The sequence below is a fragment of the Mercenaria mercenaria genome, chromosome 1, assembly GCF_021730395.1.
Source record: "Mercenaria mercenaria strain notata chromosome 1, MADL_Memer_1, whole genome shotgun sequence".
Taxonomy (NCBI): Eukaryota; Metazoa; Mollusca; class Bivalvia; order Venerida; family Veneridae; genus Mercenaria; species Mercenaria mercenaria.
In genome coordinates this window covers 45,822,157-45,840,992 of record NC_069361.1, presented here as the reverse complement: position 1 = coordinate 45,840,992, position 18,836 = coordinate 45,822,157, and the positions used below count along the sequence as shown (strand labels likewise).

The window sequence follows — 18,836 nt, the reverse complement described above, 5'->3', positions numbered from 1 at the left end:
ACTTCATTTATGATTTGATTTTAACCAAACTTGCACACAACTTGTATCTCTACAAGGTCTTGATTCCTGTTTTGAACTGGCCAGATTCCTTCATGGGTTCCAGAGTTATGGCCCCTTAATAGGTCCAGAATTTGCTATTTTGGCTTTTGCAGCCATATAGAGACTTCATTTATGGTTTTATTTGATACAAACTTCCAAAATATCTTCAACAACAATAAATCTTGGATTCCATGGCAAATCAGATACAGTCGTAGGTTCCAGAGTTATTTTGATTACCTCCCCTGATTGTAATCAAAATGGATTTATATCAGTAAGTACTTATAGGACTTATTTGAAATTTCATTATTGTCATTAGTTGGACTGAGCCAATCAGGGTAGATAACTATGGACTGATTTTATGTCAAATTACCTCCCTTTATTTCAAATTAAAATGGGTATATCTCCGTAACTAATGAAGATACTGATCTGAAATTTCATTTATGTCAACAGATTTATTTGGCAGATCCTTCTTTTGTTCACTTACAATAATTTTTTTTTAATTACTTCCCTTTTACGTTACTATAAATAGCTTATTTTTAGTAACTTTTTAGCTCACCTGAGCACGAAGTGCTCAAAGGTGAGCTTTAGTGATCACCCTGTGTCCGGCGTCCGTCGTCGTCCGTCGTCCGTCCGTCCGTCCGTCCGTCCGTCGTCAACAATTTGACTGTTAACACTCTAGAGGTCACATTTTTGACCCAATCTTAATGAAACTTGGTCAGAATGTTACCCTCAATAAAATCTTGGACGAGTTCGATATTGGGTCATCTGGGATCAGAAACTAGGTCATCAGGTCAAATCAAAGGAAAAGCTTGTTAACACTCTAGAGGTCACATTTTTGGCCCAATCTTAATGAAACTTGGTCAGAATGTTACCCTCAATAAAATCTTGGATGAGTTCGATATTAAGTCATCTGGGGTCAAAAACTAGGTCATCAGGTCAAATCAAAGGAAAAGCTTGTTAACACTCTAGAGGTCACAATTTTGGCCCAATCTTAATGAAACTTGGTCAGGATGTTACCCTCAATAAAATCTTGGACGAGTTCGATATTTTGTCATCTGGGGTCAAAAACTAGGTCACCAGGTCAAATCAAAGAAAAAGCTTGTTAACACTATAGAGGTCACATTTTTGGCCCAATCTTAATGAAACTTGGTCAGAATGTTACCCTTAATAAAATCTTGGACGAGTTCGATATTTGGTTATCTGGGATCATAAACTAGGTCACCAGGTCAAATCAAAGGAAAAGCTTGTTAACACTGTTGAAGCCGCATTTATGACTGTATCTTCATGAAACTTGGTCAGATTGTTAATATTGATGATCTTAAGGTCCAGTTTGAATCTGGGTCATGTAGGATAAAAAACTAGGTCACCAAGCCAATCAAATGAAAAGCTAGTTTACACTAGAGGCCACATTTATGACCATACCTTAATGAAACTTGGTCAAATCTTGATGATCTATAGCTCAAGTTCAAATCTGGGTTAGGTGGGGTCAAAAACTAGGTCACTAGGTCATATCAAAGGAAAAGCTTGTTAACACTCTAGAGGCCATATTTATGACTATATCTTCATGAAACTTAGTCAGAATGTTAAACTTGATGATCTTTAGGGCAATTTTGAATCTGGGTCATGTCGGGTCAAAAACTAGGTCACCGGGTCAAATCAAAGGAAAAGCTAATTAACACTGTAGAGGCCACGTTTATGACCATATCTTAATGAAACTTGGTCAGATTGTTAATCTTGATAATCTTTAGGTCAAGTTTAAATCTGGGTCAGATGGAGTCAAAAACTAGGTCACTAGGTCATATCAAAGGAAAAGCTTGTTAACACTCTAGAGGCCACATTTTTGACTATATCTTCATGAAACTTAGTCAGAATGTTAACTTGATGGTCTTTAGGTCAAGTTCGAATCTGGGTCATGTCGGGTCAAAAACTAGGTCACGGGGGTCAAATAAAAGGAATAGTTAGTTAACACTTTAGAGGCCACATTTATGACCATATCTTAATGAAACTTGGTCAGAATGTTAATCTTGATGATCTATAGGTCAAGTTTAAATCTGGGTCAGGTGTGTTAAAAAACTAGGTCACTAGGTCAAATCAAAGGAAAAGCTTGTTAAGACTCTAGAGGCCAGATTTATGACTGTATCTTCATGAAACTTAATCAGAATGTTAATCTTGATGATCTTTAGGTCAAGTTCGAATCTGGGTCATGTGGGGGCAAAAACTAGGTCACCGGGTCAAATCAAAGGAAAAGCTAGTTAACACTTTAGAGGCTACATTTATGACCATATCTTAATGAAACTTGGTCAGAATGTTGATCTTGATGATCTTTAGGTCAATAGGTCAGGTGAGCGATACAGGGCCTTCATGGCCCTCTTGTTTATTTTTGGCTGTAGGGAAAAACCGAGACCACTTTCCTGTGGTACAACATGGATGGTACCTCCAATTTTTAGGCGTATTTTGACATATCTGTACCTTGTAAGAATTTTTTTTTTTTTGGTTAAATTTCTTCCCTTTGTTGTTCCTGTCCTTTGGACTTAGATATTTTTTCTGAGGACGTTCTTGTCCTCAAGTGCAATGATAACAGGTGAGCGATATAGGGCCATCATGGCCCTCTTGTTTTTACTTTCGAAAAAGGGTTGAAGTCGAAAAATGAGTAAATTATATGTCAATGTTTGATTTTGTTGAAATTTTGAAATATTGTGAATAATATAATGTTCTAAGCATGCGGTTATTTTTAAGAAAGTACTTTAAAAAAATTTGGAGATATTGCCAGAATAATAAATTGCAGGTAAGCTGCTTCGTTCAGTATATAAAATGTGATGGATGTTCAATGATATATGTGATAACTTATGGCTTATCAAGTATTGAGTATTTGTTTAAGTGCTTACAATTGCTATCTGTTTTTCAAACTGAAGAGTGACACACAGCATCTGTCAATTGTGTCCAATAAAAATTCAGTGAAATATGCCAAGTCTCTTGAGTGCAGTAGAAAGGAGAAAGTGTAAGGTGAAAGAGAGTTTTCTAGAAGCATTTTCTACACACCTGTTGATGTTCATTTCTCTGCGTACAATAACCTACCTGGAAAATAATAAATATATTATATAATGATAATATGTTCTTGTCTGTTACAGGAGATTCAGGCCGACAAGTGGAATTCTGGACCCATGTCAAGACCAAATGAGACTGGTGTACAGTCTCAGCCCCTAAAACAGACACAGGAACGTCCCCAGAGAGGGACACAGTCTCCTAAAAAGGAGATTAAGGTGAGTTGAATTTATTCCCCATTAATTTTATGAGAATGTAACTTTAAAATGTAAAAAAAAGATCCATTTCAACATCCTTTCATGTATAGTGAGGGGTAGGGTTATTGGAATATTCTTGTCAGTTGTTTGTTAGTTGATCAAGTACAATGAGCAACCAGTGCATCAATGTACACAGTAATTTATTTCTATTTGTTCAACGGTGGAAAAAATTCACATAAAGAAAGTGTGCTTGATGCAACCTCTGTAAGAGTTGAATCAGATCATGGAATTTGTTGATTTTTATGCACCAGATTAAAAATCGAAATTAAAAAAAGAAAAGAACAGCTTGTCTCAATTAAGAGGCATTTTGGTAAGCTGGAGTCCATCCATAGCTCTGCAAACTCAGGATATCTTGTTTTCTATTAAGGATTGAAAAACTAAGAGTCTGAGAAAAAAAGAGTCTTAGAACGTATCTTAACAGATCTTGTAATGAAGTTACTTTTCAGCCTCATAATGGAGAGGACAATAGATGGAGAGACAACAAGGACCGCTCAGAGAAATCCCCAGAGAAGAAGGCCCCTAAATCTGCCGCAGGACGCGGCAAACAGCTCGCTCGTATGAGCAAAGAAAAACTCAAAGCTCAGGTACATTGTAGCTTGACTTTGTGTGAAATTTGATATAAAATCTGTATAAAATTCTAATTAAACCAATTTCAGCTCTTTAAATGATGTATGATCATTAAGCATGAAGTTGTTTTTTCTAGTGTTTAGTTAGTGTTGATAATGTAAGCAAGATGTGTTCTGTGTACATTCTTAAAATGTCAGATTTCTTGAGTGTAACATGAAAAAATGAGAGCAAATTGAAATGCTTTTAGAAATTGACCTTAATTGAGTATTAAAGTAATGTTAGACTCACTGGACCAATCCTCGCCCAGAAAAGGCATTAAAATTGCAATATTTTTGTTGTAATACTGTAATTCAACCTCTTTGCCTCGTTTTACCCCCCGACAACAAAGTTGTAAGGGGGGTATACTGGTTTCAGGTTGTTTGTCTGTCTGTCTGTCTTTCCGTCGGTGCGTCCGTCCATCCGTAGACACAATCTTGTGCGCACCATCTCTCATCCCCTTGACACAATTTAATGAAACTTCACACAAGTGATCAGTAACAACAGTAGTTGTGCATGGGGCATGTTAGGTTCTTTCAGAATTTTTTTTTTCAGAGTTACGGGACTTTGTTTTTTGTTACTATACTACATACATAGACACAATCTTGTGTCCACCATCTCACCTCATCCCCTTGACACAATTTAATGAAACTTCACACAAGTGATCAGTAACAACAGTAGTTGTGCATGGGGCATGTTAGGTTCTTTCAGTGACAAAAATTGCAGAGTTATGGGATTTTGTTTCTTGTTAACATACTATGTACATACAGTCTGCATATGCAGTCTTGTGCGCACCTAATCTTCCGAACCCATGCACACAATTTAATGAAACTTAACACAAGTGATCAGTACCAACCCTAGTTGTGCATGGTGCATGTTTCGTTCTTTTAGATAAATATTCTGCATAGTTATGGGACTTTGTTTTTATGCCCCTGGCATCTACTGATATGGGAGGCATATAGTGATTGTCCTGTCCGTCCGTTCCTCTGTTCGTCCGTTCGTCTGTCCGTACGAGGTTAACCAAATTGGACATGTTTCGTCTGTCATCAATACCCCTAACTAGAATGACTTGATACTAATGCAGATGTATCCTGTGACCATTCCTCATCTTCAGACATCACCTGACCTCAGTTTGACGTTGACCTTGAACTTGACCTCCTTTTGGACTTAGGCTGCTTTGTATCGACAAGGATGCCACCGGGGGCATCAAGCGTTTATTGAACGCAGCTCCTTGTTTGTTACTATACTGTATACATACAGTCTATATACATACAGTCCACATAATTATGCAATCTTGTGTGCGTCAAATTGCAATGTACTGTGTCAGTGCATGCGGGGGGTACATTCATCACCTTTAGTGACTGCTGTAGTTAGTTCTACCCAGGCATTGCCCCATTCAAATGACCCAACTTAAAGTAAACACTTAAATCAGGGACTTTTGAAACCAGGCGTAACACCACTATAGCGTTTTCATTGTTTTTCCAGGAGGACAGGACCCATGCTCGCCCAGAGGTATTTTTTATGCCCCCGAAGGGAGGCATATAGTTTTTGAACCGTCTGTCAGTCTGTCAGTCTGTCAGTCTGTCGGTCTGTCCGCAATTTTCGTGTCCGGTCCATATCTTTGTCATCGATGGATGGATTTTCAAATAACTTGGCATGAATGTGTACCACAGTAAGACGACGTGCAGTGCGCAAGACCCAGGTCCGTAGCTCAAAGGTCAAGGTCACACTTAGACGTTAAAGGATAGTGCATTGATGGGCGTGTCCGGTCCATATCTTTGTCATCGATGGATGGATTTTCAAATAACTTGGCATGAATGTGTACCACAGTAAGACGACGTGCAGTGCGCAAGACCCAGGTCCGTAGCTCAAAGGTCAAGGTCACACTTAGACGTTAAAGGATAGTGCATTGATGGGCGTGTCCGGTCCATATCTTTGTCATCGATGGATGGATTTTCAAATAACTTGGCATGAATGTGTACCACAGTAAGACGACGTGCAGTGCGCAAGACCCAGGTCCGTAGCTCAAAGGTCAAAGGTCACACTTAGACGTTAAAGGATAGTGCATTGATGGGTGTGTCCGGTCCATATCTTTGTCATCGATGGATGGATTTTCAAATAACTTGGCATGAATATGTACCACAGTAAGATGACGTGCAGTGCGCAAGACCCAGGTCCGTAGCTCAAAGGTCAAGATCACACTTAGATGTTAAAGGATAGTGCATTGATGGGCGTGTCCGGTCCATATCTTTGTCATCGATGGATGGATTTTCAAATAACTTGGCATGAATGTGTACCACAGTAAGACGACGTGTCACACGCAAGACCCAGGTCCGTAGCTCAAAGGTCAAGGTCACACTTAGACGTTAAATATCATTTTTCATGATAGTGCATTGATGGGCATGTCCGGTTCATATCTTTGTCATTCATGCATGGATTTTAAAATAACTATGCATGAATGTGTGACACAGTAAGACGATGTGTCGCGCGCAAGACCCAACTCCGTAGGTCAAAGGTCCTAAACTCTAACATCGGCCATAACTATTCATTCAAAGTGCCATCGGGGGCATGTGTCATCCTACGGAGACAGCTCTTGTTTTTATATAAGAAAACCATTTGTATATTAAATGACATGACAAACATTTAGTCTGATCTATCAGTATTCTAAAAAACATATGAACTTCCACAAAAAGTATGAACTTTATACAATGGAAGGGATTAAAACGTAATACTGTAAAAACTAATGATGCAGCACTCTTGTCTGGAAGTTATGAGTAGGGTGCAGACAAAAAACGAAATTGCATAAACAACTTACTTTTAAATACATTTAAAATGAACTAGAAGTGATGATGATAAAATTGTCTGTTATTGTTTCGGCTCAGGAAGTAGCATTTCGAAAACAATTTTGACAGCCGGGGGCCGGCAAATATTTTCTGATATAAAATCATTATTTGGTCTGATTGTTTAAAATAAACTGCATAAAAAGTTAATACTATGTTTAACCTTTAGTTGTGTAACAGCTTTTAACCAGTGTTTTTGAAAATATTTATTTTAAGTTGTGTTTCTTCTTGGTCACTTTAACTTTTGGTTTCACTTTCACTTTTATTTTCGTCTGCTGTCTACCTTGACCAGAACTGGAAACTCTTCAAAAATGAGGACAGAAAGTGGGACACAAAGGGTACAAAAAAATAAACAACACGTGATAAAAGTTTGCATCTTTATTACACAGTCTGGCATCAAATTAAAAAGTGGGCGAGCATGTGCCTAGGCGAGCATAGGTCTGGTGACTTTATACAAATATTGTTCCAGTATTTCAGAGACATACTTACATAATACCAGATTTTTAGACCAAATTTTCATACTTAAATAGCTCAAAGTGTGATTTCATAAAAGCCAAAATAATGCTGTTTATGTATATGTAGTATATGTATATATTACAGCGCATGGTATGAAAAATTTCCCCTTACTAACAGTTGATAATTATTTATTTTATTTCAAACTACCTTCACTTACCATCCACCACTTCCTGTATGGCTTCAATGTTGATGCATTTTTTGGATGCGATACAAAATGGCTGACTGTTGCATGTTGGAAATGACCTTGACATTACACAGGATATGAGAATCTCTAGGTCACACAGTGATGTTGGACAGTCGAGAACCATATCCTTGCATGACGGGTATCAGCCTTTTCGAAGGCAGGGATCCCGAGAAAGTTCTGGGTCCGAGGGGAAGGGAAACGAACAAAAGGAATTTGATTCGAGAATTTTTCGTCGAAACCCGGATAAGCAGGTGACCTTTCAGGATGAAAGACAAGATTCCCCACCCAGAATGCAGCACAATAGAGATGGCATGCAGCCATACAGACGTCCCAACCAGCGACAGAATCGCAGAAGTTGGGACAACGATATCGAGAATCAGTTACCTCCAGAATTTATGAACAATCCACTTTTACGAAATTCAGGCGGACGTGGTGCTTTTAATCACCAGAATCAAGGAGATAGAAATGATCACCATTGGGATCAGCATGATGGTCGTTCTCAGCAACATGGTCGAAATGATCGCAACTGGGGACATAGTGATGGTGGTCAGCGTGATAGAAATTACCAAAGTAGAAATGATCGCAACTGGGGCCAGAGCGATGGTGGTCAGGGTGATAGAAACAATCGCCATTGGGACCAACATGATCGTAGAGGAAATTTCCGAAATGACCAAGAGGGCAGGGGAAATAACTCTAGGGGGAGAGGCAGAAATAATAGTTTTTCTGACGATCATGACAGACGAGAAAATAATTTTCAAGACAGGAGACGAAATCATCGCTCCTTTAATGAACATGACTTAAGAGAGAATAATTATGACAGGGGAAATAATCAAAGGAAAGACTATGACAGGAGGGACAACTATCGTGATATACGAGAGCAGTACAGGAAGGGAGATAATCCAAGAGACAGGCAAGGTTATCCACAGAATGGCCAGAATCAGCGAGGTGGCATGAATGATGAAAATAGACCACCTCCTGCCGAGAGAAGTTTCAGTAAAGAGGATGGTAGTGTTGAAGTAAGTTACTGTAATGAATATACTGTGAAATGATTTCACTTTTTGAGCATTCAGTTTCGTGGCTTTGGTAGAATAGGACATGAATTTGTGTATTTCAAGTTTTGAAATATTAAATACTGTAAACAGCAAAACTTATTTAATGGGATTTAATTTTGTTAATTGAAGTAACCACCAAATCCATGAAAATTCAACTCCCTCAAATAATAATGTTTTTACAGTTATAAATCTTTATTTTGAAAAATCGGGGATAATTTGCAAAAAATTTTCCGAAAATTTGGAAAATATTTGCATTGGCTTATAGGAAGCATTTTGATTCTTAATCAAGATGAGCGTTTTCCTCAAATGGTGGAATTATGGTACCACTTGTCGTTCCAGTTATTGTTGCAGCAGAATTAATGTTTCTTTTGGTACCTTTTCTGATGTTGTTAAGCATGGTACCTACCTTTCTCCTGTATAAATGATAAACAATACATGTAGATATTCAGCTATTTTAGCATGAAGTTTGAAGTGTTTTGATATGCCGGCATGATGTTTTTGCGGTTTCATGTGACTTATTTGTTGTGTTTATAGATTAAACATATTGATCATGTAAATGTATTTATTGACCTAAATAAGCAACTGGTGAGATAGAAGCATGTTATCTAAAATTTTGAGATGCTTATTTTGCAAGTTGTAGAGCTTATATTTTCAATGAGAAATTAAACGGAGAAATATTGCAAAATATACAGAAAATTAATGAGAATGTCTGCCAACCATTTAACCTTGAATACATTTGTTTTTGTTGTATAATGAGTTATTTTTTCCCCGAAGGTACTTATTTCTATATACAGTTGAACCTGCCTAGTGGCCACCTGTATTAAGCAGTCATTTGCCTTAAGCAGCCAGTCAGCTAACTTCCCAAATTGACTTTTGGTTCTATTTTTAACTTGTAATAAGTAGCCAGTATATATAGTCAAACTTTGCTTGCACGAACTTGATGGGACGAGCAGTATTTGCTCTAGTTATCAGTAGTTGTAGTCATCAGACAATTTACATTAAATTAAATTAAATTTTAAAATTTAATTTATTTAACATGGATTTTGCATGGACCTGACAGTGAGTTTGAGCAACAAAAGATTGACTGTATTATAATATCGTAACACTATTTGGTTCATAAATCGTTATTCTGCTGTCGGGCAGTGGTTAGAAAAAAACAACATTTGTCTTCCAGGGTCCCCCTCCTGACCCACAGTACAATTTTCTGTCTGATCGAACCCGGGACAAGCCTCGGGGTGATCTTAAGGACAAGAAACAAGGAGAGAAAGAGAATCGTAATGGAGACTGGAACAACAACAACAACAACAACAAGGAGGCGTCGAGGAGACATCCTAAGAATTTCGGAGGAACAGATTTTAACAGTGTCAAGGGTAAAATGAAGGAAGTTAAAGAGAGACAGGTTTGTTGAATTAATGATAAGTATTTTATGCTGGTTTATAATTGTCACAATTTGTTGGAAACTTACCTTTGAGGACTAACCCGCAAAATTCAGATCAAAGAGGCAAACTGAACTATCAGTTTTTATCAGTGAATTTTACCAACAGCTTCGTGTCTCTACACAAAAAAAACAATTCGAAAACTGTTTGACAAAAACCTTGAAATGTTATGCCCGCCAACTCAAATAATTACCCAGTACTTTTGTATCAGTGTAACTTTAAACAAACCAGTCACTGTAACTTCGGACAAACCAGTCAGATTCTATTGTGTAAATGATATGGTTTAATCTGTCCATAATTTAAGAAGATGGTATAAGGGTACAAGTACCTTGTCGCATCATATTTTCCCAGTGTATACTGAAGTTAGAATGTGATCTCAGCCATGGGAATGTTGAGGAATTTTGTTTTAGTGCATGGAATACCTTGAAGTAGTCAATACTTGTGGGGGACTAATTTTCATGGATTTCGTTGTTTAGTTACTCCACAAAATTTTATCCAAACACATACCATTTTCATACATATTATCTTCTAAAGATGAATTCCACAAATGGCCCTCGAAACTGTCTTTTTGGGCAAAACACAAAATTTTATTCCCATGAAATTAAATGATTTTACAGTATGTATTTTAAGAAATTATTTAGGTTGGTGATTGAAATATGCGAGAATTTTAAATCTTCAAAAAATGGCTATAATTTCTCAAAACACATCAAAAGGTGAAAGATATTGATACACCAGTATAAAGAAGGAGGAAATTTTAATGTTCTAAGAGCAGCAAACAAGCTAAAGGGAGCCTGTTTAAGTATAGTTATCAGCATTGTTAAATATTAGAAGTAGTTAAGGTTACTGGTATTGTCATACCCTTATACTGTACTTAATTGGAGTGAATTTACTGTAGATTTTGAAATATTCGTATTGGTTTATTTTCACTGATGTTCGCAAATAATGCCACTCAAAATATTAGTGATTATTAATTTGAATCATGCCCATAATAAAAACTTGTGAATTCTTAATACCGCATATAAAACTGGGAACCACCAAATCGCTAAGTAAAGCTGACACTAAAATTACCTGATATACGGTATAACTTATTTTAACACAGCTTATATTACTGCTCAGGATTGAGTTATATTGTTGTAGGAAATGCATCAGAGGTCACCTCCAAAAACAAAGATGGAGTTGGCGATGCAGATGACTGGACGTGAACGTCGGCAGTACACAGAATGGAGAAGCGAACGAGAAAAGGTGGACCAAATGAGAGTTGAACGAGCTAAAAATAACACAGGAGAGTGGAAACGTGCATGGGATGTAGAGAAGAGAGACCAGTAAGAAGTTTTTAGAGTTTATCTAACATAAATATGCCAAAAGAAAAGCAGAAAGGCCTCCATGACTGGGGGTTTAAGACTGCTGGCTTAGATTCACTTGCCCCTTTTTAGCCCGACTATTCAAAGAATAGGGGAGCTATCCTACTCGCCCCGGCGTTAGCGTTAGCGTGGGCGCCACACAAATGTTAAAGTTTGCGTACCACCCCAAATATTTTCAAAGTCCATTGAGATAATGCTTTCATATTTTGCATACTTGTTTACCATCATGACCCCAGTCTGTAAAAAGGAGGAGGCAACTCTATCAAGCATTTTGACTGAATTATGGCCCCTTTTCGACTTAGAATAAATGTTAAAGTTTGCATACCACCCCAAATATTTTCAAAGTCCATTGAGGTATTGCTTTCATATTTTGCATACTTGCTTACCATCATGACCCCAGTCTGTAAAAAGGAGGAGGCAACTCTATCAAGCATTTTGACTGAATTATGGCCCCTTTTTGACTTAGAATATGCCTATTGTAATGTTAAAGTTTTACTCATTGCTTATACTATCAGGCACTGAGAATAGTCGAGCGCGCTGTCCACTGACAGCTCTTGTTGTGTATTGAAGCCATGCTGGTGTCATTGGGGAAGGTTGGTGGTTCTATCCGGGTGCCTACCTTTGTCTGAAATAAATCTCAGAGGGATACCTAGGGTTTACAACTACATTAATAGTGAAAAAGTGGCCATACTTTCTAAATAATGTTGCAGGGACTTGTAAATAAAAAGCTCTGTCACTAACACCTCTTGCAGATTTTGTAACATGAAGTGTGTCAATAGTGATTTAAAACCAGTTAATGCATTAATAGTGATTTAAAACTGACCTTTCAGTAGCTCCCTATGCTTGAAAAATCACATGCATCTTTGTGACATTTATTCCCTATTGAAATGATGTCAGTAATACACACATGGTATACATCCTAATAATTTCAGAAAAGTGAAGTTCAGAAATTAGAACTTATATTAAGTTTCAAAATAAGTTTCATACAATTTTTAGAGTTGTACATTTCAGACCATCAGATGATGCATTGCATATGGAGCCGGCTAAGAGACCAGGTAAATGTATGTGAATGCTTTTTTTAGTTTTATTCTCCTTTATTTATATAAGTAAAACTAGATTATAGCTTCATTTAGACATTTTGAGCATGTTACTTTGAAGTTAAGAGAAATTTCAGGAGATTTAAATTTAGACAATTGAACGGTTAAGGAAAGATATTTGCAGCAAAATATTTGAAACTATGTTACTAGATATTATATTTTTTATATCTCATTTGGATACAGTTTATTGTATCTGATAAGTTTCCGTTTCCTTTAATTTTAAGGTAGTGGTCCGGTATTGACAGTCGGCAATTTCCCTGCAATTACGTACTCCGTTTGCCATTTTAGCGTTCTTCAGTCGTACACTTAGCTCATCGAACACATGGCTTTTCATCAAAACTGGATGATGCCAAAACTTCATACGGGGAGTACAAAATTTGTCGGAAATAATTTAAATGCCAATTGTCATTACGGATTCTCAACCTTAATAAGAATATCATGGACTTAATATAAAATTTCAAAGCTAACTGTCTGGTTTGTAGCGAATTTTAGTAGTGGAAGTGCATGCACTAGCATATGGTTAAGAGTTTCAAAGACAATTCCAATAAAAAAGTTTGAATGTATGGAAATGTCAGGACTTTATATTGGTTAGTTTAAGCTCGGAAATACATGCATGTAATATAAATACGTTAACAAATTATTATCTGAAACAAAATGAAATAGAATGTATAAATATATTTCTATGCACACTGTTTCAAGTAGGTATTATTGTTCGTGTTGTGCCAAGTTTTTGTTCGTTATATAAAATCAGTATTAAACAGGTGTGTTTCATTGAAACAGTTTTAGGATTTTCTAGTTTGACACAAATGAGTTGTAACAATGTAAATACAGTGGACATTTTGAATACCAGACCTTCCAAAAACCGGAAACTTCATAAAATCAGATGATTTTCATGGTCCTATTTTTCTCCTATTTTCTATATAGACCATACTTCTAAATACCGGAACTTCCAAATTCTGAACACCGGACAATATTTTCGTAAATTTGGTCTAATTTAATACAATTTTACTTCCAAAAATGGCACAATATGAACATGTAGATATTTGTTTGAATACAAATCTGTGCCTCTGGGAAAATTTCATCTGTGATTTCATTGTTGTCCAAATAGCATTGGCCGATTATTTTGACACGTATTAGAATCACAACCTGTTATTCAAAGGATCAAGCACCGCCAAATTAGATAATGATTTTTCATTAAAGAAATTATTAGCTTTTAAATTTTGATGTTTACAAATCTTCATGGACTTATAATTCTAATTGGGGCATAATTAAAAGCAAGCATTTAATTAAAAAAATTAATAAACCCATGTGAAGATTTAACTTCGGACAATGGTTTGATAATGTAATTGGTCAAACAGTTTCTCAAAGTGTCGCAACTTTACACCTGTATGTAGGTATGTAAAAAATGAGTAAACCTTTTAAAATCACAGCATTTTACGAAATCTTCATCATTTTCATTATTAAAATGACTAAGACAATGTATTAATATCGTAAAACTGAACTGGTCCTACAGGACAAAATATAAATAACTTGCGAGTCTAAACATACTCTAAATCACAGAGAACTATTTATTTATGGTATGCAGTTGTATTTGTCCAAAACACTCCGTACTTCCAAAAACCAGACTTTTCTTCTGGTCCCGAGGGTGTGTGGTTTTCGGAAGTTACACTGTATAGCATTTTACTCGCAAAGTATGTACTGTATAAGTGGAAAAGTATGCAATGTAGAATTATTCGTGAAAATTTCAGCCAGCTTAAATTTTGACGTTCACTAAGACGTGTCATAACAGTCAAGTAAAGATAAACAAAGTTAGCTTTAGCACTTCAGTTTCCAGGGATTTCGCAAATATTTCCACTTGCTATCTGGAATTGGCAAAAATTCGCAAACTTTTTGACCTGCAAATATATCCACGTATATTTTCAAATTTGTGTACTGACTTAAGCTACAGGAAAATAAATCCCCTATCAGATACTTAGCTCCTTTATAGAAATTTTGATATGAAAGTATAATGAACAACATAAGGCAAAAGAACTTTTTAGTCAGGTACAAAAAATATGCTAGCTTATCATGTTTTTAAGACTGTTGGACTGGTCCATGCTGTGTGAAAAGCCCAGGTTTTAAAACAACTGTTGGACTGGTTCTTGTTTTGTTAACCGTCGAGGTATTAAGACTTGGACTGGTCCGTGCTCTGTAAACGGTCCAGGCCGTGAGGCTGATGGACTGGTCTATGCTTCGTAAATATCCAGGTAGTAAGGCTGTTTGGAGTGGTCCATGTTGTCTAAACAGGTTAGTAATACTGATGGACTGGTTTTCATTCAGTAGACTCTCTGGATAGTAAGACTGTTATACTTGTCCATGCTCTGTAAACAGTCAAGGTAGTAAGGCTGTTGATCTTGTCAGTGCTTTGTAAATAGTCCAGACAGTAATTCTGTTAGACTGGTCCTTGCTCTGTAAACAGTCCAGGTTGAAAGACTTGGACTGGTCCATGCCATGTAAACAGTCCAAAAGTTGCCATATGTTCTTAATTGTGTTAGTTTGACTGAAGGTAATGGTCCTTAGTGACATTTGGCAATTATCCGTAAAAACCTGGAAAATGCTGAAATTGCGTACAGGGAATATGTAATTTGCCAGTTGTCATTACAGGGCCATTACCTTTGAAATACAACAATAAAACAAACAGTATATTTTTTTTAAACACTTCTTCTAAACTTACTATCTAATTTAATCAAACATGACTGGAAATGTCTTAACGCGGGGCGCCACATTCACTTTAGATAAAAAAGTGAAAAATAAGTAAGGTTAATAATCGTGTACTAACAGGTGTTTTTACTAGATCGGCCTTGTTAATTTGCACCCTATACCAGGCTACCCAAACTTTCTCAATAAAATAAATAAAACATATGTAGCATGCTAGAAAATGTATTTCAGTCAATTTTACTTATTTATTAAAGCTGGGCGAATAGGCAGTGGTAGATTTGACCGCGGGGAAAGAGACGACCGTCAGCGTGGCGACGCTCCTGGTACTATGAAAGGTAGTTGCTTGGCAACTAGGGCATAATTTACGCATGGCGTGTATATTGCATTCATTAGTGCATTAACACCGAAAGATTGCATAGTTTTGATTAATCAGAAAAATCCATGTAAACCGTTTATTCCATTCATTTTGTATGGATAAGGAAATATAACCACACATATTTATCGTTCTAATATTTCAAAGTATTAAACTAACAATGCAAGACTCTTAAAAGTGATTAGTTTTATTCCTAGGAAAACGTCTTTTCTCCCTTTTTCTGATTTTTCAGTCATTTGTTTCCGAATTCCAGTTCATTGAAGTGATGTACTTTTTAGTTTGAGATTCCAAGACCCTCCTGTTTGTCTGTCTCTGTTGTCCAGTTGGTTATTTACTGTCAGTTGTTTCCTTTTATTTGCATCTTTTTGACAAGTTTTGTTTTAACTACTGTATTTCCTACGTCAGTGATAGGAGCACCAAGGCTGACTCGAGCACTTTGTGTGTACCGGCTGTTTTTCCTTCTATTCTCTACGTTCAGATCACTTGAAACCCTGGATGTCTTGAGCCTTTTGCTCATTCCCTTGCAAATTTGAGCGATCAGTGTTTTACCGTATTATCATGTTAACACTCCCTCATTTAAATTTTGAATCATAAATCTTGCTTTGGCTTACTTGGGAAAAAAGAGTAGTTTGCTTAGTTTATTAGAAATTGGGTGGAGTTGATAAGGAATTGGGTGGAATATAATTATTAAGAATTGAGGTAGGGAGGTAAGAAAATTTTGGAGCTTGCTTAAATTCAATTTTAAACAGCATTGCTATGCTATATGGTCGCCACAGCAAAATCACTTGCTGAAGCAAGCTAAAGGTTAAATTCGGAAATGGGCATGTAGTTGGTTGAAAAGTGCTTCATAGACAGCATGGTGTTAAGGTGCAGATTAATTTTCCTCTGAACAGTACAACTTCCATTAAGGGACCACCAAAGGGAAGGGCAAAAAGTGGTCTCTTAACACAAGTGGTAATCTGAAGGTAACATAAATTGTTTTTAAACAACATATAAAAGGAATTGAAAAAGTCATCTCTTACTGCAACTGGTCACTTAACAATTAAGATTTGGTTGCTGAACAAGTTTGACAGTACTTGTGATAATTTGATTTCCTTATTTTTCTCATGCTTTCTGTGGTAATAGATAAGTTTGTTCATTAGTTGACCTTCTATTTCTATGTTTTCTAATGTGTCTGGTTTATTTCTTATTTTATGGAGATCTTGCTTATTTCATTGTGATCTTCCATGTGTTCAAATTTGTTTCGTCTGTTGCCATAATTATGCATTTTTAGCTCATCTGATTTTTTGGGGAAAAAAGACTAGTTATTGTCATCACCTGATCAGCGTCTTCGTTGCCTGGTTAAGTTTTATGTTTAGATCAGTTTTTCTCCTGAACTATCAAAGCTATTGCTTTAAAACTTGCAACACTTGTTCATCACCAATAGTGGACTCTGTACAGCAAAAAGCATAACTCCATCCTGCGTTTTGCAAGAATTATGGCCCCTTTTGAAGTTAGAAAATATCAGATTTCTTGGTTATAGTTAAGTTTTATGTTTAGGTCAACTTTTCTCCTAAACTATCAAAGCTATTGCTTTAAAACTTGAAACACTTGTTCACCATTAATAGCTGACTCTGTAAAGCAAGAAATGTAACTCCATCCTGCTTTTTGCAAGAATTATGGCCCCTTTTGGACTAAGAAAATCAGATTTCTTGGTTAAGTTCTGTGTTTAGGTCAGCTTTTCTCCTAAACTATCAAAGCTATTGCTTTAAAACTTGCAAAACTTGTTCACCATCAAAAGCTGACTCTGTACAGCAAGAAACATAACTCCATCCTACTTTATGCAAGAATTAAGGCCCCTTTTGGACTTAGAAAATATAAAAACACGGGTAGGACAATATTTCTGTTATACAGAGACAAAAAAATCAGATGAGCATCTGCACCCATAAGGCGGTGCTCTTGTTTTCAGAGTGATCTTACTTGCATCTTGGCAGTCTCACTTGTTTCCATGGTGATCTTGTTGAGATCATACATGCCAAGTTGTTTTTTTCATTTTATCCCTTGTTGTCTTTATTAATTGGTCAGACATGTTTGGTCAGTTGCAGAACTAAAACATGTTCTTATTCATAATGAATAATTACCTGCAGAGAACAGGTCAGTACTTGACAATCTGGGGACGCTGTTTATGGTAATTGACCGCTGCAAAAGGAGTGAAAATACTGTTGAAAAAGGCTTTAAATTATTACCAGACAAAACCAAGAAACCATGTTAAATGGTTTTGTAACTGACTCTTGAGTTATGTTGTACTGACTAAAAAATATATACTTTTTTCTATTTTTTCCGCATGTGCATTTGTGATTTATTATAAATTCTTGATTACAAGGGATCTTTGCTTTGTAATCCAGCATGGAAATAATGTAGAATGAGGAATTTTAAGGTAGTATACCCATAATGACATTATGTGAATCTCTGCCTTTACATTAGTGCGAGCTAGAGCTTTTTAGGCATTTTCACATATTATACAACTAACCAAAATTGCCACAGAAAATTTAGAATGCATTATGCTCCAATGGATCATTTCACATATACATCAGACCGAACCAATAAAATCAAAATGAAAAATTAAAATGAGTTACTGAATTCGTTCCAAAAAGATGAAAAAAGGACAAGCTTTTAAATAAGTTTATCAATTTACATATTTTTGTCCAGAGATATGGATTAGAATTTGGCATAATGTGGAAGCTCTATCTGATTCAGAAATGGAAAAAAAAAAGGCATCATCTTGCTTTTGGTTCAGACACGGTTTCTGTTCAATGTTTAAGCGGAATGGCCTTTAATGTAGCTCACACGAGCAATCAGAGCACACGGTTTTCTGTACTAAGAGGGAAAGCCAAAATGGCTTACAGTGAACACATTATTGAACGCATATTGTTGATTGTCATTATGACTCCACTGCCTAAAAAAAGGTTTTTTATGATTTGAGGATTCCATTTTATGACTGCATGCTTTTTTAAGCGCATGCTGTCTGAATTAAGAGTGGCTGTAACAGCATGTACCTAAAAGAAATACTAGTAATGCATTGTGGCATGCCAGTTTTTGGAAATGTTTATGTTTACTGTGGAATAAATGTTTCTTCTAGTTGTAGTTTTTAGCTCATCTGATTTTTTGAAAAAAAATGATGAGTTATTGTCATCACTTGAGCGGTTGTCGGCGTCGGCGTCTGCGTCGGCGTTGCCTGGTTAAGTTTTATGTTTAGGTCAACTTTTCTCCTAAACTATCAAAGCTATTGCTTTGAAACTTGGAATACTTGTTCACCATCATAAGCTGACCCTGTATAGCAAGAAACATAACTCCATCTTG

At 36.4% G+C, this 18,836-nt stretch overlaps 1 protein-coding gene across 1 annotated transcript in view; it reads left to right on the top strand.

Moving 5' to 3' along the window:
• The window catches only part of LOC123540005 (general transcriptional corepressor trfA-like), a 60,631-nt gene that overhangs the window by 24,492 nt on the left and 17,303 nt on the right, over positions 1 to 18,836 (top strand). The window contains exons 4-11 of the mRNA XM_053544459.1: positions 3,168 to 3,299; positions 3,785 to 3,922; positions 5,427 to 5,453; positions 7,556 to 8,497; positions 9,708 to 9,932; positions 11,107 to 11,291; positions 12,342 to 12,385; positions 15,379 to 15,459. Coding sequence (XP_053400434.1) covers positions 3,168 to 3,299; positions 3,785 to 3,922; positions 5,427 to 5,453; positions 7,556 to 8,497; positions 9,708 to 9,932; positions 11,107 to 11,291; positions 12,342 to 12,385; positions 15,379 to 15,459 — 1,774 coding nt within the window. The remainder of the gene's footprint in view (positions 1 to 3,167; positions 3,300 to 3,784; positions 3,923 to 5,426; positions 5,454 to 7,555; positions 8,498 to 9,707; positions 9,933 to 11,106; positions 11,292 to 12,341; positions 12,386 to 15,378; positions 15,460 to 18,836) is intronic.